This window comes from Scatophagus argus, chromosome 20, assembly GCF_020382885.2.
Source record: "Scatophagus argus isolate fScaArg1 chromosome 20, fScaArg1.pri, whole genome shotgun sequence".
NCBI classification, from domain to species: domain Eukaryota; kingdom Metazoa; phylum Chordata; class Actinopteri; family Scatophagidae; genus Scatophagus; species Scatophagus argus.
In genome coordinates this window covers 12,488,603-12,512,683 of record NC_058512.1, presented here as the reverse complement: position 1 = coordinate 12,512,683, position 24,081 = coordinate 12,488,603, and the positions used below count along the sequence as shown (strand labels likewise).

Genomic DNA, 24,081 nt, shown 5'->3' with positions numbered 1-24,081 from the left:
TGTGCAGTTTGCTTGGTATGCTTTCTGTTTGGTTATTTATAGTTTTTAAAAATGACAGCGTAACTACCACAAAGGCTTAAAGTTTTATTTACTGATTTCCAGCATGGGCGGCACGGTGGTGCAGTGGTTAGCACTGTTACCAAGAGGGTTCCAGGTTCGTGGGTTTTCTCCGGGTACTCCGGCTTCCTCCCACAATACCAAAAACATGCACATTAGGTTAATTGGCTACTCTACATTGCCCCTAGGTGTGAGTGTAAGAGTGTGTGGTTGTCTGTCTTTGTTTGTTGGCCCTGCGATTGACTGGCGACCAGTCCAGGGTGTACCCCGCCTCTCGCTCGTAGTCAGCTGGGATAGGCACGTATGTATAGCTTTCCACAACACTACTTATACTGTATTACATATTATTGTACTCTCAGACTTTTCATGAGAGTCTGAGTCAACAGACTGTGAGTTTGCTCAAAGCTAAAGCAGCGTAATATGATGATATGCAACGATACGGCCCATGTTTGTTTTCTCAGGCTCTGCTGTGAGGCGGAGTCTAGAGAAGCTTGCATGACTTCTGCTGTACAATTAACACACACATATAAAAAAAAAAAAATGTCCTGACCATCTGAATCGAGCTTGACTGTCAGGTGGAAGCAAACAAAGCAATCTTTTTCTGTTGAATCAAAATGTCACACGGAAGCATTATATCAAAACTGGTATCTGATTACAAAACAGCTACAGACTAACATGGTAAGCTGGAACACAAACTGAAAGGAGCACTTCTGTGATGTCAGGCTAATCTGTGGTGTAGGATATGATAGGTGAAAACATTTATTCAAGGCTAACAAGGACAAAGTATTAAACTCTGAGCTTTGGATGATGTAAACCATCATTGTGATTTTGAGAAGAGCCGCTGTATGTTCAGTTGTCTATCAGCTGAGCTAAACTACTACAGGTGGAGACAACACAGGCATTAGCGGACAAGCAGTTTTGACAAGGGTGAACCATTGTCAGCACAGAAGCATTAGCAAGATACACAATAAACACACAAATATAAAAGGCGGAAGAAAACAATCAGAAGCTCCCAACAGAGACAAAGTCAGACATAAAGAGATTAAACACGGTGACAAATCTGTCTGACTTTAAGTCTGGGAAAATGGCCTTACATTATCACTGGATGTGTTAAACTGAGCAGTCACCTGGATAAACTGAATTTTAAGCATCACGTAATGCTGGTAAAACATACCCTCTTAAAATCTACATGTGTAAATCAAATGTCAAAATTAAGATTGTTTGCCGAAAAGAGCATTATTATGGTTACTTACTAATGTAAGAGTTAGAAAAAAAAGTCATGGTTGCACAAGTTCATGGTTTTGGTTTATTTCTTTTTTCATCTTATTACACCAAAGTTAAATTCAGCAACACAAAAACACACCCTCGTGGTATCTGCAGCCTTCAGGTTTGTTATGAAACCAACACTGCAAATATAGTACAAGATCCCACAGTAATCAGCCACCAGGTGTTCACTGGATGCCTTATTTCAGAACTTTATTTGAGCTGCAGTGACTGTAACTCTAGTGGTGGGTTCTTCATGTCTACTGGGGAATCGAGCTCCTGGGGAGAACAAAGACCATACATCAGTTTCCTCAATTTATAAATCTGAAATCTATCTAATGAAGGCATAACATATGTTAGAAATGTACACAATTTAAAAAAAATTAAAAGAAACAATGGCCTGAAACATGAGAAATAACAATTAAGCTCATAAAACTTATTACTCCAGAATGTTTATTCAAGGTTATAACTTAAATGTAACTGACCTGCTGTCATTAGTAAAAATTATATCCTATTAATCTTTTCTGTTTTTCAAATAACTACTTGAGACACAAGAACTTCACCAGTCCAAGTAAATTAAAAAATGAAATTCATTCATTTGTAAAACTATACTCCCAGGATCAATAATGAGCTTTCACAGTCAAATCAAGAGTTGCCTATCATTATACCTCAGAGTCTGAATCGCAGTGTTCAAAAGGCAAGCCCATATTGGCCATCAGAGTTTCTTTCTCCATGGATCTGCTTCTGATGGATGCCCAGGCTCTCCTGTTGAAACCAGATTCATAAAAAACATGTTTTAATTTACTAAATAGTTCATGGAATAATGTTAGGTAGACTGATGTTTAGTCTGTTCTCACAGGGTTTCAAAGCATTAAATGCCTTTGGTCATTTCCTCATGCTCAGTACCTTTTAGCAAAAATAAAAGCAGCAGCCATCAATCCTGCAATGAGACAGAAGACACCCAAGATCACAGCCACGTGGTTTCTTCCAGTCTCTGTATCTTCACAGAACTCTCCTTTGTAACCAGCCATACACTGGCAGCGAGTGACTTTGGCTTCTGTGATGCAGCTGCCGTGACCGTGGCAATTTAGGAGCTCACAGGAAGTGGGGTGTTTTTTAACTGAAACAACAGAGTTCTTCTGGGAATTGGGGTGACTCGGGGACGTAAACTGGGGAGGGCGAACATCACCGGCTTTGGCCCCGAAGGTGGCAGAGTTTGTGTTTGGACCTGAAGACAAAGTCAGAGTTAGTGATTACACTATTACTAATCAAAATATAATGCTCTTAACTTTTTTAAATCAACTTTGATAAACATTTTCCTACAGTGCACTTAAATTATTGCCCCACACACACACCTCATCCTGGAAATAATTCAGGATGTAACATCCCGTAAAACCACTCTGATTTTTGTACTGATTAAACAAATAAGATATAACATGGTGTTAGAGGTGGTGTGAGGTTTTGCTACTATGGTCAAAGCCAGACTAGCTGCGTTCCCAGTTTCCAATCTTTTTGCTCTGCTAAGCTAACAGACTACCAATCATTAGCTTCATATCTGCCATACAGATATGAGTGGTCTCAAGGTTCTAATCTAAACCTCAGCATGATAGAAAATAAGCGTACTGTTCCTTTAATCTTATCTCATAGCCAAGAAAAATGCTTTTCTTAAAAAAGTAAAATGTATCTCAAGTATTTTAAGCATCCATGACTTATTATAAGTTTGTTGCCATTCAGAAGATGTAAGTTCTTTATATTAACATTTGTTTCTTCCCATATATTGCACGGTTCTAAATTCAGTGGCCCAGTATGAAATTAAGCATCCATTGAGAGCTCTTTTCCCCTCCAACTTGCACCTTTGTCCTCTCCTTTAACCTTTACAGTATAGTTAGGGATACCTTCACATGAAATATGTGCCAATTGCTCAAAATAAACATTTCTGATATGTCAGGCTGATAAGATGATGCCCTCATTTTGTGCAAGAAACAAACCACTGACTAAGCAGTCTTCTTATTTTGACAGTGAATGTTATTAAACTTTGTAACTACAAAGTTTAATAACATTCCACTACGGGAAATATTTAATGCTCTCTGCACAACAGGAAGAAAACAGGTGGCGTTAACAAGAACAGCTTAGTTCCACTAAATGTAACAATAACAGTGAACCAGCACGCAAAACAGCAGCACCTCCTCTAAGTCAAATGCAGCAGTCAATCCACCTGTGAACTTCCTGCTCAAACATGACCAAATGTTTGCTGTGCAACCAGTTCACTCAGTTCAGTGGAGGGGAAAAAAAAAGTACACACATGTGTAATAGCGGGAAATTGGCAGAAATCCAATGATGTGCATCCCTGCATACAATGTATAATAACCAATATTAGCAATCTTCAATTTATGCACTATTTTGGACAGTGCTGGAAATGCTGTAGCTATAAGACTGATTCAAATGGGATCATATTATCTCATCTATCCCAGTTATAGTTCCTTTAATGAGTTGGCTAATGAAAGATAAATTTCAAGAGGAAATAAGATTAAAGACCTGTGTGGTGTTGCTCTGTACCAATGAACCTGTTACTTCAGACCTGTAAATTTCTGATTCTTTAATTCAGGTCACAATAAATCTGAAATGATTTAAAAGAAGCCCTTTTCAGTTTGCTCTCCAAACTCACAGTCCTGCTCATCTGACCGGTCTGGACAGTCCACATGTCCGTCACAGAACCCGCTGCTGTCAATACACTTGCTTCCATCAAAGCAAGACTCTTGCCCAAACGGACAGTCAAGGGGCACAGCACAGGAAGTGGCATTGACATAGGAGAAGCCGTGGCCGCATTTACACGTCCGACCTCCGGGATACGCCAAGCACAGTTGGAAACATCCTCCGTTGTTGTTGGAGCAGCTATTAGTCCCTGGAGGAAATGGGCAAAAGAGGATTAGCAACAACACAAATCCTTAATCGTTTCTGAGAAGAAATTAAACTGACAGCTTTTCACAATTAAAGCATGAGCAAATAAAATATGCATAAATTTGGGTTTAATTTTAATTTTTTTTTTCTGCTCTCTGCATTCAGAAACAGAAGGCAAAGTTGATGTAGAAATATAGAAATATAAATGTGCAGACAGTGTAATTCCCAATTTGTGAGTATCAAACTGATTGGACATACTTTCATTTTACAAATGAAGCTGACGGTGGTGCTACAAGCCTGCTGATTAGCATCACAAACCCAGACAGGAATTAACACATTATGTAGCATTAGGTAAAAAGGATTCCACCCACTTTCACAATGTTATCCAATATAATCTCCATGCAATGCATGCTGTGACTACAGGTTCAAGTGGTTGTGAAACTGACTCCAAACAGCTCCTGCTAAGTCAGCTGGATGAAACTTTAATGTATTACATGCATGTGGTGATCCCTGGAATGATGGAACAACATCTCTGGAGAAGTTCAAAACTGGTTCGTTATTTTGTAGACAGGGCTAGCCTTGGCCTGCTTGTTCAGCAGTCCATGATGCTCTGTGCTATTATGCACAGCATATTAAAAAAACAAAACAAAAAAAACCCCTTTAAACAAATTGTAACCAACTGTACCAATCATTTAGTACAAGTACGACTTCACTCCAAACGACCTACAAAACTGGATGTTACACAACTTTTTAAAGCCAGCGTCACGCTGCCTTTAATGTGTTTTGGGACATTGTGATTTGAGGGGTTTTGTTTTGCTTCATGTTATTTATTCAGTTCTTGAGGTCTCAATGCTTTATTTATGTCACAGTGCTACCTGCTCCTGACACCCGCTCTGTCTCATTATTCACACTCTTTGCATTCACAGGGCCTTCTGGAATTTTCCATATCCTGTCAAGTCTCAACTGCCATCTAGTGCTTCATCACTGGTGTTACACCTCGATCTCAGTATACAGTGATAGCTTACAGTACAGCTTTACTGCCCCAAAATCTGTTTTCCTGACTAACTACTACTAACTACATGCCTCCCAGTTGCAGAGTGCAGCCTTACAACTGATAAAGTCAACTGTTTTTAACTCAAGCTGCTGTGTTAAAGACAGATTAGATACCTACCTGACTGACTGTCTACACTGTAGGCTCTGACTTCCATCAGGGTGGTCTTTGTCTCAAACCACAGCTGGTTAGGTTGGAGACCATCACTGAACCACAGTTTGGTCACATCTACACAGTTTGGAATCAAATACACACACACAGATAACACACACACACACACAAAAAAAACTCAACAACTACTGAAGTTTCTACAGTACAGAAACTAGGAGCAACAGGGAAGAGGTTTGATTAGGAAACACTGTCTTCATTCGTCATAGTAAATATTAAGATTTGAAAGAAACAATAATGGGCCGGATAGAGAAGAGAAACAGTGCCAGCAAATACAAGTGGATCTTTTAACAGGTCTGCCAGTGCAGATTGCTGCAAGGATGTTGACTGAATTATTCATTGATACATTAGTCTGTGATGCCATCTGCTGCCTGAAGGTGAGAAAGACAAATGAAACGAAGGTGACAGGCAGGGCTAATGAGAAAATAAATTACACAAGCAGGACTGAACAGATTATTGGAGTGGAATAGAAAAAAAATACACTAACTCCTGAGGCCACATTCAGAATAAATCAGCATTACAGCTTAAACACGAGTCCTTGCATTTTAAGTGGCAGGAAGCTGCATCGGCAGGGGAAAAGAAACACCCTGCAAACTTATTGCGGATGGAGGAAGCCTCTCTAAAACAGTTGTTGATCCCAAACTAGAGCTGTAAACCCAAGCAAGGTGCCACTTGTGTCCTCCCACACAATCCTGTGCTAATCCCTGCAACAACTGGCTTTGTCTGAATCTAGCCTAAGACTTTCCCCAAACAACTGTGGCAGTCTGAATCTTCAAAAGAGAGTACTTCCATCCTTACCTTTGTCCAGGGTGACCCAGAGGAGGATGTTATTGGTACGCGTGAAGGAGATGAGGAGACCTGGCCCTGTTTTGTACTGTTTATATCCTGACCCATCTACTCCAATAGAGCTGATTACACCCTCACCTGGAGCAAAGGAGTAATCAGACAGGTACACGCAGGCAGGCAGAGGCAAGCCAGCAAAAAGCATCAAGTACATGAGGTTTTCCACTCTTCACCTGTGTCAGCCCAGTAGATCACAGATCCTTGATTGGAAAAGACCAGTGAGGTGGGGATGCTCGACTTCCTCCACAGCACTACTTTGTTACGGCCGTCCATCCAAGCGCAGCTCACTTCTGTCTGACTCTTCCCACCTGCTACAACGATTGCTGTGTAGCAAAGTCGTCCCGAGACAGGATGCAGTGCAATGGATGTGGTGCCCTGAAATGGACATTGAAGGATCATGCAAATGTCAGCGTAAAAGGAGACAAATGATCAGAAAAAAACAAATGTGAACAGTTAAGCCAATCCTCCTTCACCTTCAGTGACCCCTGCAGAAGAGAGGTGGTGTAGCCGTTATGGCGGGAGGTCACTTGGAGATCAGGCCTCTCTGTGCTGCTCCAGTAGAGGTTGGAAGTCACCCAGTCCACTGCCAGAGCCGTGACTGAGCCATCCTGGGAGGATCAGGGTGACGGTGAGTAAGTGTCACTCAGAACCACCGGAAAATTATCTTGTCTGAGATGCTTAACAGTGACAGATTATTAAGTTCTGCCTTTTCAATTGCCTCTCTTACTTACCTGAAGTCAAAGACTTACTCTTCAAAAGATAATAAAGCATTTTATTTATGTTCTGCTTGGGAATTTTCCCTGAAAAGATGATTGCGCTTACCCTCAGCTTTAAGATCTGTCCAGAGGGTTTCAGTTCCTGTCTCGACTTAGAGCTGTTCAGTTTCAACACATCCACAGATCCTTTTTGTGAATCAGCTACATACAGAGAAAGTTCCTTGATGGACACATCCAGTCCTGCAGCCTCAGTTACCCCAGGAAGGGTTAAAACTCTGCTGGGGGGCATTTTTTTCAGAGCAACGCCATCACGATGCATGGAGTGCAAGTAAATCTACGAGTGATGGGAGGGTCAGATAAGGAGGAAATAAGCAAGAGTGAGCAGGAGAAGTAAAGCAAGAAAGTATATTAATTAATCAGCTACAAAAGATTTCACTTTTTTTTTTAAATGTTTAGGAATAAAGGCCAACAGGTTCTCTGGTCCTGCCACCACAATGTGTCCATTCACCTGGTAGACTGTCATACGAGACAAAAGCAGGATGAAAGTTGACTCCATGGGCAGAGAGCAGGTGATCTTGTCCTTAGAAAGTAGCATCCCCTTTGGGCATCGACAAACTGCCATAGGCTCACTCACTGCTGGAGCTCCCTGCAACCCTGGTGTTCCAGACCTGGCTCTCACCGCCGGGACCAGGAGGCAGAGGTGGGAGCAGTGTAGCTGGTCACAAGGGTTGGATATGATGGGTTGGGAGAGGGCATGCATCAGCTGAGGAGAGAGGAAATATGCAATTCAGGGCCCATAGCTGTGATTTAACACTGTAGTCTCTTTCCAAATGCTACTCATTTAAGTGTGAGTTCTTAGATATTCATGAATTCAATGAAAATGAAAATGTTAAATTAATTAAGCTAAGAAGACAAAGAATCACTTTTAGTCCAAATGGTTGCCCTGGTCTCTTGAGAAGAACTTTTTGATCTTTGCCAGTGTTCTTGTCAGCAGAGCGGATTGTTCTTCTTTTTGTGTCAGACCAGAAGACTCTGTCATTGAAGACCGCCACAGAGAAAGGATTCGGTGTTTCGACTAACTGGAGGATCTATTGGGAGAAGGGGAACAGTCTGCATGATGAAGTTTTCCTTAAATGATGCTAAAACATTGTGGGTCTTTTCATAGACTGATAGCGTTTACCTTGACGTTATCTCCATCCAGAGAAGCCGAGCCGATGCAGCGCAGTTTCTCATCAGCCCAATACACCCTGTTGTCCAGAAGGTCATAGGCCAGACTGACTGGCCAGCTCAAGTCTCGACTCACCACCACCTTCCTTTTCGAACCATCCATCCAAGAACGTTCAATTTGAGGGGTGCTGCCAATCTCAGACCAAAGCATCAACCTGAAAATATTGATTAGGCAATACACAATATAATGATACAAGATTCGGGACTGACTTCAGGAGTACACACGATTTTTCAGTTTGAGACTCTTACCCTCTATGCGGAAGCAAGACCAATGAGCTCGGCTGCTCTAGATCTTCACCCAGGACCACAGTGTAGTCCTGAGATCTCAGTGTGGTACTGCTGAGCTTCACAGCCAGAATCTGGCCCACTAGTCCATCCACCCAGTACAGGTTCTTACCAACCCAGTCCACAGCGATGAAATCCGACTTCACCCCTGTAACAAGATTTCCTTTGAATGGTAGTAATCAGGGTCATAGTTTATCATCTTTGTCATCTTTTTTTTTCAGATCTTGTTAATTTAGTAAACCACACAGACATCAACTCAACAAACAACTGTAGAGTTCCTGAGACCATACCTTTGATAAGTGTCCCTTTGTTGTTTGAGTTTTTCATGTCAGCCCAGCGGATGCTCTGGTAGTCAGGGCTTAGCCAGTAAACTCTATGCTGAGTCCAGTGATAATCCAGTGAGAAGACTGGGCGACTGGCAGAAGACAAAAGACGCAAGGTGCCACTGTGGACTCCTAGTAGTAACAGCTCAGACTGCACAGACGCCAGAAGCAAAGGTTCGTCTGGAGATACAAAGATGACCTGTAAGTCCATTTAATTCAGTTTTCCTCAGGAACTTGCTTGATATTGGTAGTATGTCATACTGCACACTTGTTGTGTAAAGCTATACAGACAATGTTGCAATTAAGCACAGGAGCCTCTTGGTGAAATTTCTGAACACTGAAAAGTGCTCCGACAACTAAGATCTTTGCAGTCTGATTCTAAAAAGCATTGCATGCGAATGACATGTAGAACTCAAGAAGAGACAGACAGTACCTTTTGTCTTGCAGCTTTTGTTGTCAGGCTCTAGGTAGAAACCAGGGTGACAATGGCAGATGTAGGAGCCAATAGTGTTCAGGCAGATGTGTTTACATGCAGCATGAAGCACTGCATTGCACTCATCAACGTCCACACAGGATGCTGTACTGGGGTGCACTTTGAAACCTGCAGCACAGTAGCACCTCTGCAAAAATTGGGGGGAAAAAAACCCCCCAGGCATTTTCAAACCAAGTAATGATGAGCTGCTCATTCAAATGTGCATAGCGTCAAAAATGTTAAGATACACTGATCAGACGTACTGTGTGGCTCCATTTTGTACAACCAAAACAGCTCTGAATAGGCAGGGACACATACACATAAGTGTATATGTTCCATACTAACCGGGCCATTTGGGGTGCTGACACAGCGGTCACACTGAGGAGCTGATGGGCTGGAGCAGTTGCGTTGAACACATCCTGCGCCCTCATCTGAACTGTCGGCACAGTTGGTAAAGCCGTTACACACCAGACTGGGGTCCAAACACTCACCACTGCCACACTGGTAAAGATGAAAGGGGCATTTTCTCTGAGTGCCTGTGAAAGTAAATGCAGATTCATTTTGACATTTTGGTGATTACATTCCTGTGTTGGGCTGCATTTCTGCATAGACATAGTTTCTTTCAACATTCAAAAATAAGCCAAAAAAATAAAACAATAAAGGAAGTTATGCTACATGAAGCGCTATCAAACAAAATGAAATGGAAAAGAAACTCTCAATGAACAGCACCAGAAATACAGCAACAGACCATGATAAAGCATGCTCACATTTGTCCTCATCTATGCCGTTGTGACAGTCCTTCCTCCCATCACACCTCCAGGATGGAGGGATGCACTGACTGCTTTCTCCACACTGCCACTGATATTCCCTGCACTTTGCCGGTGGTGACACACAGTTCTGCATAGAAATGAGACCAAGTTTCAAGCCAGTTTCAAGTTTCAAGCTATTCCCCAACCTTCCCAACCAAAAAACAAATCTTTCCCTTTTGATGATTGAAGCTCCGGTATGCATTATCACAAAATGATAAATGTTCATGATGCAAGAAAAATCTCCCTCAACCTTTGCTCAATACAGATTTTCTTACACTCACTCCAATCTTTACCTTCTCATCTGACCCATCTTTGCAGTCATCCTCGCCATCACAGAGCCACTCTCTCTGCAGGCACTCATGGCTATTTGGGCATCGGAGCTGTGCCGGGCAGCGTGGGGGTCTTTTGCAATCCACCTCGTCTGAGTGATCACTGCAGTCTGCATATCCATCACATCTCAGGCCTTCTGACACACACTGACCACTAGCACAGCGATACTGGTTAGTCGCACAGGCCACCAAACCTGAGGAGAAGAAAACAAAAACTTAAAATCTCTCCAGTGTTTGTACACATCTCATAATCACCTTACAAACATTTAAAATAAGACTGTTGGTTCAGTTGGTATGCAAGTAAATACTGGCATCACCTACCACATTTTTCCTCATCTGACCCATCGGCGCAGTCTCTCTCGCCGTCACACAGGAAGGTCTCTGGTATACAGCGAGTATTGTTATCACAGCGCCGATGGCATCCCTCAGTCATACCTGAACAGTCCATTTCATCAGATCGGTCTTGACAGTCGTTCTTCCCGTCACACACCTGCTCTGGTGGGATGCATCTGTTTCCATGAGCACACTGGAACTCAGCTGGGAAAGAGGAAAAAGACTCGAAAGATAATACACTCCATGAGGAGCTTTTATTTTCCAAATGCATCACTGACTGATCGAACACTAAAAACTATACAATTCAATCATTTTCTACAGCTGGATACAGCTGGTTTTCTGGCATGTGATCAAACCTAGCTCTGGACTAAGTTTGCTCTGGAAGAAAATTTAATGATCCATTTCAACATATCCTGAGAGCTACCCGAGAAACTGAAAACTTCAATAGAGACCAAAGCTTTTTGTTCTTATAAAGCCAAAGAAAATTTGTTCAGAGTGATGCTTCGGCAATAATGCAAATACACGATTCACACACAAAATTCCCTCTAAGTTTTGACTGACTATGTAGGCACTTCCCATACAACTGAAATTGTCAACTGAGACATTACTTGATCACTCTGTGTACAAAACAAACCTGCTTTGCACTGAGAGGCACATTCTTCTTCGTCTGATCCATCCTGGCAGTCCCTCTCTCCGTCACACACGTGGCTGTGCATAACACACTCCAGGCCATCTTTACATGGCCTGAATCCGTTGCGGCACCTCAGTGGGGCTGATCTGACATCGAGCATATTGAGGGAGGCTTGAAAGAGAAAATTGTGCATTCATCTATTCAATATGAAGACACTGCTGAACCACATTGCTGTTGTTGTGTTGTATTTTTCATTATTGACTCACGGGGACCGGTAGGATCAGCTGATTGACACTGCTTCTCATCTGAGCCGTCAGGACAGTGGGCACGACCGTCGCACACTTGCACTCTTGGGACACATGCCCTCCGGTCGCTGCACAAGAAGTCATCTGATGTGCAGAACAAAAGGTGTTAGTTTGAGGAGCAGAGAGGGGTAAATATATTAATGGAGGTATTGCAAAAATATCTACTCCTTCACTGGGAAAAGTATTCAAACTAGAACAGCATTAGAAACTTTTCCACAGTGAGTGTGTGCTATCATTAGCTAGCATATAACACTGACACCTTTGCCTTGTGTCTCAGACACACCTGGGTTTTTGCACTGGACCACGCAGTTCTCTTCATCGAACCCATCAGGACAGTCTTGCTGTCCATCACACAGCTGCTTTTGAGAGATACACTTTGATGAACCTGGACAAAGAACTGACGGAGTGATGCAAGCTGATGTGGAAGTGAGGACAGGAGATTCTGATGTTGTGGCAATAACAGGGTCTGGAAAGGAAGAAAACAAGTGTTACAGTCAAATGTTATTATGCAGCCACATTAGTCTATCAGCAGTAAATGAATATTGCCAAACTGGATCTGAGGACTTACCACAGCCAACCTCATCTGTGCCATCCAGGCAGTCTTTCTCTCCATCGCACAGGAATTTGTTTGGGATGCAGCGATTGCCATCAGCGCACTGATGCTCGCAGCTCTTGGTTCGCTCCCCGCAGTCAAGTTCATCAGACTGGTCCCGACACTGTGGCTTTCCATCACAGACCTGAGCCTTAGGGATGCACATCTTCCCATGAGAGCACTGAAACTCACCTGAGGTGGAGTACAAATACAGGAATATTTTATCAATGAAACATTATAGCTAATCTTTAAAGTACTAATTTACAGTATAATTTTCAGTTTGTGTATGTGGTCCACTTTAATTTCTTGTGTTCTTTCATTTTATTGATTGGTTCAGTGATCAAACATTGCTGACTTGACAAGATTACTTTTTTCCCTCAGTGTACATCAAAAAATATAAATGTTTACATAATGGGTTAAAATAACTTTGCTTTGATAGTCGAGTTTAACAGTGATTTAACAGTGAACCTTGTTTGCAGGTTTCTGAGCATCCCTGTTCATCCGATCCATCCATACAGTCATTCTCTCCATCACATACATGGCTGTATAAAACGCACTCTGTGCCATCTTTACACAGCTTTGAGCCCGTACGACACTTTGGGAAGTTTGTTTGAGCTGCAGGACGAGTTACATTGGGACAGTTGACCTCGTCTGAGCCATCAAGGCAATGAGAGCGGCCATCGCACACCAGACTCTTGGAGATGCAGCTCCTGCGGTCCTTGCAGAGAAAATCAGCTGAGGAGGAGGATATCAAATATCTCAAACATAATACAAAAGCAACAAGTTAACAAAAAACAGAATGGTTCACATTTCCAGTGTGGTTGAGAGCAGAGTGAAAATGTCACCATCAGGCCATCGTCTGACTACTCACTCTTGTCAGGGCATCTTTTCACACAGTCCTCATCAGATCCATCAGAGCAGTCTTTCTTTCCATCACAAAACTGAGATGGGTTGATGCATAAAGATGAACCCGGACACAGAACTGAAGGACTGGTGCAGGACGGCTCGGTAAGGGGTTCGACAGGTAAGTTTTCTGTAGCTGTGGTAGGGACAATCTCTGTAGCATCTTTTATATAAAAAAAAAAAAGCACTGATAAATAACACAATAGCTTGAAGTTTAAACATCATTGTTCTGATAATTAAATTAGTAGCAGACACCATAAATATAAGTCTAAGGTCAAAGGATTCTAGTAGTCTCCATTACAAATGGTATCCACTGGTATCATTGCCATTTTCTAACTTTGATTCATAGCCTTTCTGCTTAATTGATATTAACCTTTCAAAATGAAAAAAAAACAAAACAACAATATTTCCTTTAATACATCTTAAATTCCAAAGAATATTGTCAGGAAAATAACATAACTTACTGCTACAATAAAATGCTAAGTGTTGCACAAAACGGAAAACTTACCTGCTGCATTCACCACAGCAGACTGTGCTAACAAAACATTATCACGTTTAGGCCACTTTGCAAAAGCGACATTTCCACAGAAACTCACCACATTCTTCTTCGTCTGATCCGTCTCGGCAGTCTCGCTCTCCATCACAAACATGACTGAAGAGGACACATTCTGTCCCATCTCGACACAGTCTGGAACCCACACGACACTTCAGGGCGATTGTTCGAGCTGCAGGAGGAGCGACACTCGGGCAGTTGACTTCATCTGACCCATCTTGACAATGAGAGCGGCCGTCACAAACCAGACTCTTGGAGATGCAGCTCCTACGGTCTTTGCAGCGGAAGTCATCTTGACAGGAATTAAAGAAAATGAATTAAAGTTTCAGGGAACTTTTTAAATTATATGCTGCGAGCGCTTCTCAAAATAACATTTGAGAACAGGGGAATAACTAGGAGAACACACAAACCTCAGACTCAAGGCTTACTTTTTGAGGAACATCTTGTCACACAGTTCTGTTCATCAAAGCCATCAGGACAGTCTTTTCGCCCGTTGCAAAACTGGCTCGGAGAAATGCAGATGTGGACAGAAGAACGAGGACAGAGCACAGAGGGCCTGCTGCAGGCCGGCACAGTCGAAGCAGGAAGTTTGGTAGCAAGTGGCACTTCGTTTGGATCCATATTTAGTTTTTTTGGAGTCATGGTCTGTTCTGTGGCATCTTGAAGATACAGGAGTAATTACAATGTAAAGTTAAAACAAAGAGGAGAGTTGAACTGATATTTGTCAAAATAGTGAGATTATTGCTCAGGAAAGCTCACCACATCCCAGTTCATCTGATCCATCCTGACAATCTTCCTCCCCATCACACACGTGGCTGTATAAAACACACTCTGTGCTGTCTTCACAAGGCTTAGAACCCACGCGACACTTCAGGATGTTTGCCTGAGCTGCAGGTGAAGCTACGGTTGGACAGTTGACCTCATCTGAGCCGTCGTGACAATGAGAGCGGCCGTCACAGATGAGATCCTTGGAGATGCAGCTCCTAAGGTCCTTGCACTTGAAATCGTCTAAGAGTGGAAGTTTACAAAGAAAAAAAATTACAACAAATTCATAAAGCTGGGAAACAGTTATCAATCAGTGGTGAATATTTTTATTAATCGTGTGATTTTAGAGCTACACTGCCCTACAGTAAATGTATAAAATACTGATATTGATCTTACCTTCGGATGGACATGTGCTTACACAAGACTCCTCATCATCTCCACCAGGGCAGTCCTTTTTCCCATCACACAGCTGGGCTTGTGAGAGGCAGACCGATGTGTGTCGGCACAGCACATAGGGTTCACTGCAGACTGGAGTATTGGGCACTATGGAAAATTATAATAATGGCATTGAGAAAATGAAGAGGCATGTCAGGAAATATTTCAGGCAAAAGTACAATAATGCTGAATTTAAAATAAGCCTGAGAGCATGTATCTGCATAAATGAATTTATTTCCTCTGTAACAGGCTGACATGGTCTGACCTGTATGAATGTCACCGAGTGCAGTGACTACACTCAACACATGACCTCTCACTGACACATCCTGGATGGCGTTCCCGTCACGTCGGTCCCACAGAGTCATGACATCATCAGACATGGATAACAGATAGGGCTCGAAGGCAGCGATGATCGAGCCTGAAATGTTCCATCTCCTTCCAGCTTGGTGGCTTCTTGCCTGCAGCAAACTCATTGTTATCAAACCTGTAAAAAAAATAATAATAAATTTAAGAAGTTTTACAAGGTACAAGACAAAAAACCATGGGGTCTGTATTGGGGAATATGGACCGCCAAAGTACACTGACTACAAAGATAGTAAGATTCAGAACACATTAACATCTCTTATCAATGCAGAATAACAGCAGAAAGACAGGATTAAAATCTGCCAGTATTCTTAAGGTTTTCTTTCTGAAAAAAAAAATGAACTGCAGTCCAGTTCATTAGACGTAGAAGGTGCACACACTATAATGCAAAAACAGACTTTGAAATGAACACTGCCTAGTTCTTGGAGAAGTTAAAACTAATCTCTAATCTCTCTAAAAGACATACAGAAATCTTGTTTCGTAGTTTGTATCCCCCTGATCTAAAGAAGTGACACACCTGCCCATTTTGAGTTCCAGAGGAGACTGCTCGCCCTGAGGTCGAATGCGATGCTCCCTCTGACTCCTCCTGCTAGCTGTAGCAGCTCTTTGGCTTTGCCTCCCATCATGCTCATGGTGAGGATTCGCTCTTCCTCAAGCCACACGATACCACCCTTCAACCAGTCCAGGTACAGATCTCGAATCTCCTTTGTTGTACGGTACAGATGCTGTGGGTATTGACCGTCAGCCATGGATGTACCAATGATGTTTTGATCACATGACACCCAATAAAGGCTCCCTCTTCTTTGGTCTACTTTTATCAGACAAACTACATAAAGGGAAAAAATTAGTGAGAGTCGATTGAAAGTGTGCTGACAGCTGTGACAGGTCCAAACAGCCAGTTGGTTCAGGGTTTCTACTCATCTGAACAGGTGGAGCTGAAACAATTATTTTCATTAGCAATTATTTCATTTATTATTCCATTAATTGTATGCTGCAAATGTATGCTGTTCTTGTTCAATAAATAACTAAAATGATGACCTAAACAAAATATATTTGAATAATAGTTATTTAATGTTCTGTCAATCAACTATAGTAACAACAATCATAATAATAATGTTTTCTCAGTCCCACCATGACAGCAACCCACCTTCTGCACAAACCAAAGAAAACTCAAAGCATTAACCTGGCAAAGGTGTTGGTACGACCTCAGTCTTGACCTGGGTTAGACTGGTGCGTTGGATATGGCCAGTTTGGTTAGCCCAGTATAGCCAGTTTCTGTACCAGTCCAGATCAAATGACAGGATGCCTTCATCAGTGGTGAACAGCTGGATTTTAGTGAACTCACTGTCTCTAAACTCCAACACGCTGATGGTGGAAATGGTAGCGTATATAAACCTTGGATCTGTGGGACGAAAAAGTAGATTCATTAACGATGTTTAGCAAGTTGTAAAACCAGAGAAAATATCTGCTTAACTCAGTGACAAGAAACAACTGTGTGACAACTATTCTTACAGGCAAAAATAAGAGTTGCCTTTGGTCGTCTGGGCCTTTGATAAGAAAAAAGCAATTCAGATAGATGTTACTTTATGAAATGGGAAATTTCATTTACATTCACATGTCCCATCAGGCAGCAGTACTTTGGAGTTTGGACAGGTGCAGGTGAAACCGAGGGGGTTGCCTTTAGTCAGCTGGCAGAGGTGACATGGGGTATTTGCACATGCAGAAGAACCTGATGGATGACAACAAGATATATGAAAATGTGATTACTATTATTAACTGTTTAGTCATCAACTACCATGATGACTAAAGAAGATGTACTTACACTGTGAGATGTTTGTGGTAGTATTCAAATATGTTATCTGCAGTTTATGTTTTTAAAAACAGATGAAATATAGTCTTTACACTGGCCAACACAATAAACCTTAAGCAGAAAGTACACTTTAGCATTGTAAATTAAGATTCTATTAAAACTGAATGAAACTGGGTACTTTGCATATAAACAGCACTATAACTTCAAACATCAGTGGAAATACTTCAAATGCATTAAACTACCTATAAAAATGTCAGGAAGAAATACTGTTATGTTGCACTACCATTACATCTGAGTACCTTGAGGCTGCTGTAGCTTGTGGTAGACAGCTAATATTGGCAGAGGGGCCTTCGAGATGAATTTCTTTTGGTCTGGTTGGTTCTGTGGAACCTGCCACAGTCCTTTATCATCCACCCAGTAGAAAGAACTTTCAAACACAGCCAGACTTAGAGCTGGTCTCCTGTTGAACAGTCCTGTGATGGAGAAACGGCCAGTCCCATCCATCTTCACCGTCTCTATAGACTTCATGAAATAAGTTCACATTTATTGCATGAAGGACAGCAAACAAACGTACTACAAAATTCATCCAGACTGACAATCAAACTTTAACAACTTTATCAGTGTTTAGGTTATGGTAATATTTCCTCTTCTTATCCAACAGTTGAATGGATTGTTATATTCTGCTAAACTCCCTGTTGAGATGGCAGCAGTGTGTTCATTTGTTTTTCACATTTTATTCACTAATTGTACCGTTTAATGCTCTTGTCTGTATAGATCACTTCACAACATGATCATCACGTTCATGACGAGAAACAAATTTCTGCACAGCCAGGGAAAAAAAAGGGAGAAGTCATACTAAAATAAATGTGCTTTCTTATACCTCGCAGAGATCTAAATATTTAAACATATTAAGAATATAAAATACTGGAATATGGTTATTATAGCAAGACTAAAATTTGGAGAATTATCTGGGCCAACTAGAATTATACAGCGGCCAAATTGGACATCCTTGATAGCTTAGCACCTTCTGCATATTGAGCTTTTGCTTTCAACTTCCAGAGAGTTTTGGTTAACCTCTAAAAACTGATGTCTGTTATTATTTGTTGAGAAAACGTTTATTATTTAGCATAAATCTGTATATTCACAACACCTTAATGCATCTAACTCATATACTCCAGTGTGTTTGACGCACTTCTCCTGCCTGCGTTTCTTTCCTTAAACTCACCTTCTTGAAGTCGCTGATCCAGTAGAGCCTCCTGGCTGCCACGTCAGCAGTGAGACTGTGGGCGGACTGAGCCGTGAGCGCAGTCAGAGAGCTTCTTTCCGACCCGTCCATCCACGACTTCTCTATCGTCACTCTGTCCCCGTGGCCGGCATTGATCCAGAACATCAAGCTAGGAGCCAGAGAATTGAAATAATCACTTTCCAAGTGTGCATTTATGATGGCAAATACATTGAAATTTAAACCGCTCTTCTAAATACAAGGACAACATTTTTGTCACTTTTCCCATATATAAATGCTCATTTCTTTTTCATGGAGAATAACAAAAAGTGGATTATTTCCTGTGTAGCAGACAGGCAGAATAAAAGTCAGGCATACCTCTCCACAGGTATAAGCACCAGCTCTGATGGACTGATGTTTTTGCTCAGCACTGTAGTGTAACTTTTCCCATCAGGTGTCTGCATGTAGATTGATTCCGTCTTCTGATTTGTCCAAAACACGTTTCCATTCAGCCAATCGCAGGCTAGACCCTTGATTCCAGGTTCCCCTGTTAAAACATCACAGAAATTGTGGTCTCTTTTTTTCTGCACTTTTAATTTGAATGTGAACCAAATGGATTCTGTAATGGGTCACACCGTCTCAGGTTTTTAATATTTGTGTAAAAAATATATGCAAAAAACATGAGACGACAGCTGAAATACTGAGTGCAGTAGGTACTGTGAATTTCCATGAGGTCAGCTTGGAGATGAAACAAGAGGAAGGTCTAACAAGGATTTAATTACATTATTTCATTACTTTTATTTTGTGTTTGTTTAATCTTATGTTTCTCTATTAATTTTTGATCACTCACTTTCTGCAGGTAGAGAAGTGACCCGAATATGTTATAGCTCTATGTGATTTAAACTTATTAACACTATATATATAACATACAAATCCTCAAGTGTGACATCCAAATAACAGAACTGCAAAAATGACTGTTCATTAATCAATACAAGACTGAATATTTGTGTGAAAGAAGCACAAATGTTTTGTCCCAAGGCTCAGAAATGTTATTAAGCAGCCAGCTGAAGAACTGTTTCAGGTTCAAATTATACAAACAGAATAAAGACAAAAAAAGACAACATGGTTGAACCTTTTACAGCTGGTAGATGAATGCAACTGGGGACCAGTGATCAACAGTAGAAAGTGATTTGTTTTAAGGGACCACAAGCCAAAGAAAAGGCTTGCAGTCTGCTTGCTAATACTTAACCATCTGTCAGAGTCTTCTATATTCATGTGTGTGTTAAACTCGTCACCATTGTCATACACAGTGTAAATACTTTATACTATCTACTGCATAATATCTTTGAAAAAAAAACACACACCTCATCTTGGGTCAACTAACCAGTATAGAATGTCGAGCTGTGCTGTCCATCACTTCTGTAAATGCTGCCCTGGTTGTCAGCCCAGTAGTACCAGCCTCGTGCAAAATCAAAGGTCAAAGCCACTGGGTCAAACACTGGAGTGTGGATAACTTCAAACTGTTGAGATTTCACACTCAACAGCCCAATGGATTTCCTCTGCACTGTAAGCAATCTGATAGTATCACCTGGACACAGTTATGGATTCAGAGAGAGGGCTGCAGTTAGTGCTCATATATTTAAACTGCAATAGGTTTTGCAAACTTTGTGTATGTCATTTAGTATTTGTTACTTTACATTACCAACATTTCAAGTAAAAAACTTGTGATGTAACTTATTCAATTGTTAACCATGCCTGATTATGATTACCTATAGCCACACATGTGGAGTTTCCATCCAGTTTATATCCGTCTCTGCAGTGGCAATAGTAGGATCCGACCGTGTTAGTGCAGTGATGCATACAGGGAGCAAAGGGTGGAGCACATTCATCCAAATCTGAGGAGAGAGAGTGTGTTTTAGCTTCATAAGCATGAGCTGTGCATCAACAGCAGATGACCCCACACCTGAAAAGTTGAGTTTCTTCCACTCTCAACATGTTCTTTGATCTTTTCCCTTAGCTGGAAGAAGAGAGGGATAAGGGGTCCAGGTTGGAACTGGAAAGGGAAGTTACTATTCAATGCGGCTGAAAGTGAATAGTGCGTCATGCTACACACACCTTCGCAGACTGCTCCATTGGGAGAGAGCTTATATCCATCAGGACAGGAACACAGAGCTCCCCAGGCCTCATCGACACACACATGGCTACAGCCACCGTTGTTCATGGAGCAAATACGACCTGCAGGACATGCAATATGGCTCAGCATCACAGCAGTACATGTGCCAGAAGCATTTCACTGAATCGCATTGCTTAGAGATTGATCAATATCAGTTGCGGCGAAGCGTTTGGTAGTTTGTAGTAGCAGTTTCCATCAAACCCACCGCAGGTTATGGGCTCATCGCTGCCATCTGAGCAGTGTACCTGTCCATCACACCTCTCTTCAGCAGACAGACATGTCCCCTCTGGACAACGTATGCCATTCTCACCACACTGAACTGCAAGAGGAGAGAACATCAGGAAGATTTAACTGGTTCTCATACCTACCCTGTCTAAGGGGGGCACACAGTTGTGTTTGATATGTTTAGAGAGTAATGAGACCACCATGTTCGCTCTGTCTCTGTCTGGACAGATTTTTCCTAGTAATCTCAAATACGGCTAAATACAACTACAATAAAATTTAGTTTCTTCAGAATTGGGCAGAAAAACCCAAATAAAAGCACTTCATTATCTCTGAAAAAGACAAAGTTAGCAGCTTTGTGTTTAAAACCCTAAACTAAAAAGACTGATTGGCCTAGATTACAAAAATATTTTCTTTCTCACCTGTAATTTTTTTTTTCAGGAAAGTTGATATTAACAATTTGTTTCCCTCCTAAATCTATATGGCAAAGCCAGTTAGTGAAGAGGATAAACATCTATTGTTGTAGACAAAACTGGTGAACTTAAAATATAAAGCCTACATTACCTGCCGTGCTACAACAAAAGCAACTGGAGAAAAATGATAAAATACATCCATATGCAATTTGGGTGAAGTAACCCTTTAAACTTCTGTCTATAGAGCAATGCAGTCAAACAGACTGACATTTAGTTTCCTGTGGCACAGCATTAAACATTCCATCTCCCTCACCACAGTCCTCTTCGTCAGAGTTGTCCAAGCAGTCATTCAGTCCGTTGCAGCGCAGCTCTCTGGGGATACAGATGTGGTTTCGACAAGTCCAGTCAGACTTCAGGCAGCCCCCAGTAGCGGTGCAGTTCTCCTCATCTGAGCCGGTGGGACACTGGATTTGTCCATCGCAGCGTGCCGATGCCTCGACGCAGCCGACAGTGTCCACACAGGGAAACTGACCCTGTGGACATTCAGAAGAGCCTGGGAGCACTGCAGGGAAGAAAATCAGATATCGTGCATAAAATGGGAAGACGGACTGTCCTCATTTACACTTTCATCCCACCAACATTTCCTCTTTACATACATAAACACTCCATAAAACAATTTTGTGTGACTGACTTTTGAAACACCACAACAAAACATTGGAACCATGACAACCCTTAAAGGTCCCTTACTGTCAAGAACACTACTTTTACAGAGAGACTGAAGTTAACCTACCAGTGCAATCCATTTCATCAGACCCGTCCAGACAGTCTCCAGCTCCATCACAAATCCAGACGTCAGGGATACAGTTTCCATCGTCACACTGCCACTGGCCTTGATTGCATCCGAGAATCTGACCTACAACACACAAAAAGAGAGAGACAGTAGGGCAAAGCGCAAAGACAGAGGATGGTTTAAAAAACAAGTTAAAAGACTGCCCGTAAGAGTAGCAGTCCATTTCCCAGACTCAAGGAAGCGTAGAACGATCAAAGAAGTGCGTTTCTGCAGACATGAATTGAGTGAATTGTCACCGCAATTCTATCTGCTGTAAGGATCTGATGCACATCGACATCAACGAACAAACTGCTGTTGAAGTATGAAAACAACAACAACATATCAGCTAAAAAACAAATACATACAATACATAGTGTTTCGGAATTTCAATTATAACAACCTGTCATGTTTGCCTTTGTAATATATGATGTTTACTGCATGTATGTTTCTCTCTCTCTCTCATCGTCTCTGTCCTGTCTACCTCTTCCTCCCCGCCTTCACACAGCAGACTATCAGCAGGATAGTTCTCCCTTGTGAGCCGGGTCCTGCTCAAGTTTTCTTTCTGTTAAAAAGTTTTTCCTTGCCACTGTCTGCTAGCTCGGGGGTTCAGGCTCTGGGTTTCTGTAAAGCACCTAGAGACAATTTTGACTGTATAAGGTGCTATATAAATAAAATTGAATTGAATTGCAATACGAGACAGAGCAGGGATGTGTGAAAGTTGTAGAAGCCAAAACAAAAGGTCACACTGGGCCTCAGAAGCACTGCTATGATATGCATTTGCACGTGGTGAAATGATTGTCGAAGTTAGCTGAAACACCAAGACAGCATGGGTCTATTTTTATCTGGCCTGGATGAGGCCGAAAACACAACCGCATCCTTTCACTCACTTCAAAATAGATTTTACCCACACGGGTCATGCAGGCACAGAAGGAGAAGTTTGCAGGTGCTGAACTTGCCTTTGAAATGCCTGGGGTTTATGTATGTAGTTAGTTTAAGTGGTTGTTTTGCTTACTGAAGCTTATCTAGTTAAATCTGACTAACGTGCAGTAAAATTCCAATATAACATGTGACCCAGAGTCCGGGAACGAAGGCCACAATGCCTCGTTCAAAACGTCAGCACGCTCCTCGCGTTATTTGGTATATACACACTCGGATCGAAGTTGCACAAGTTCATTAAAGGTTATAAAAGCGATTTTACCTCGGGAAATAATCTGACTTGCCAGAAAAATCGAATAAATGAACTGGCTTAAGTCCATATCGGCCGCCGCGGCTCATCGGGACAAACAGCGTCACCTGAGAGGAAGTTGCTTTTATCAGCGTCCAACGCCGCAGGTGCGCCTGCGGTCACCGACGGATCATTAAGCTTCTGCTAGTGAACACGAAATACACCAAAAACCTGTGGTGTGAAACACTTAACGCCGAGATATGGAATAGACAGATATCTATAATACATATAATAGATATAGATATATAGTGCATTTATATTCCCTATGTACGTGCATTGTCTTGCTCTTTCTTGAATATACTTTTAGGGAACAGGATAAAATATGAGCACATTGTTGTATCTTGAGCCAAACATATATTTACTCTTACTGAAAATATTATTTAGTTTGACTTTGTGTAAGGGCATTGTTAAATGGCTAATCCTTTAATGCATTTATACCATTATTGTTTCTGTTAAACATTTTGCTACACTATGTTTTTCTCAGTCAAGTAATGAATACAACCTTAGTTTTAAGTATAATTTCAAACATGGCTTGCAACATATTTTCAAATATACATTTAATTCTGTTTAATATTGCTTATACCAGTACAAGCCCACGTTCATCTGGATGATGTAAAACATTTGGTAAACATAATTCTTTATGGTACATTTTAGTTAAACCAAATGAGCAGATTTTATTCAGCAATTTTATTTATCCCATTCAGACACAAGAAGTGATTTCAAAGAGAAGTTAAAGAAAATAGCTGGCACTGATCCTCGGAAATGTCCATCCATCCATCTTCTTCCACTTCATCCGGGACCGGGTCGCAGGGGCAGCAGCTTGAACAGGGATGCCCAGACTTCCCTCTCCCCAGACACTTCCTCCA

The 24,081-nt window shown here is 41.6% G+C and overlaps 1 protein-coding gene across 2 annotated transcripts; it reads right to left on the bottom strand.

The window, feature by feature from the left end:
* Positions 1–1,340: 1,340 nt before the first annotated feature.
* On the bottom strand, positions 1,341–23,341 carry LOC124051848 (low-density lipoprotein receptor-related protein 1-like). Of its 2 annotated transcripts, none has more exons than XM_046375581.1 (43): positions 23,189–23,341; positions 21,952–22,074; positions 21,475–21,723; positions 20,732–20,845; positions 20,469–20,588; positions 20,123–20,248; positions 19,738–19,941; positions 18,732–18,900; positions 18,357–18,525; positions 17,431–17,653; positions 16,931–17,050; positions 16,505–16,723; positions 15,839–16,147; positions 15,224–15,442; positions 14,920–15,066; positions 14,518–14,766; positions 14,187–14,417; positions 13,802–14,050; positions 13,174–13,368; positions 12,771–13,037; positions 12,279–12,494; positions 11,994–12,176; positions 11,672–11,794; positions 11,409–11,576; positions 10,763–10,978; positions 10,406–10,635; positions 10,071–10,200; positions 9,649–9,839; positions 9,265–9,451; positions 8,799–9,011; positions 8,473–8,656; positions 8,177–8,378; positions 7,920–8,084; positions 7,505–7,759; positions 7,103–7,330; positions 6,754–6,888; positions 6,454–6,655; positions 6,236–6,361; positions 5,390–5,497; positions 3,986–4,222; positions 2,227–2,548; positions 1,989–2,085; positions 1,341–1,599 (listed from the first exon to the last, which is right to left on the bottom strand). In XM_046375581.1, exons 1-43 carry the CDS (start codon positions 23,244–23,246, stop codon positions 1,534–1,536), a joined length of 7,944 nt encoding a protein of 2,647 aa, XP_046231537.1. In that variant the 5' UTR covers positions 23,247–23,341; the 3' UTR covers positions 1,341–1,533. The 2 variants fall into 2 exon arrangements, with proteins under 2 accessions (XP_046231537.1, XP_046231538.1); XM_046375582.1 differs by having other exon boundaries at positions 13,174–13,341.
* Positions 23,342–24,081: the final 740 nt, after the last annotated feature.

Excerpts from the sequence above, each read along its gene's own strand:
- LOC124051848 (XM_046375581.1), bottom strand. The coding sequence starts at position 23,246 with ATGGACTTAAGCCAGTTCATTTATTCGATTTTTCTGGCAAGTCAGATT. Across the intron at positions 10,979-11,408 it reads TGCCTCTCAGTGCAAAGCAG|CTGAGTTCCAGTGTGCTCAT; the intron begins GTTTGTTTTGTA and ends CCTCTTTCCCAG. Across the intron at positions 1,600-1,988 it reads ACTGCGATTCAGACTCTGAG|GAGCTCGATTCCCCAGTAGA; the intron begins GTATAATGATAG and ends TGTTCTCCCCAG.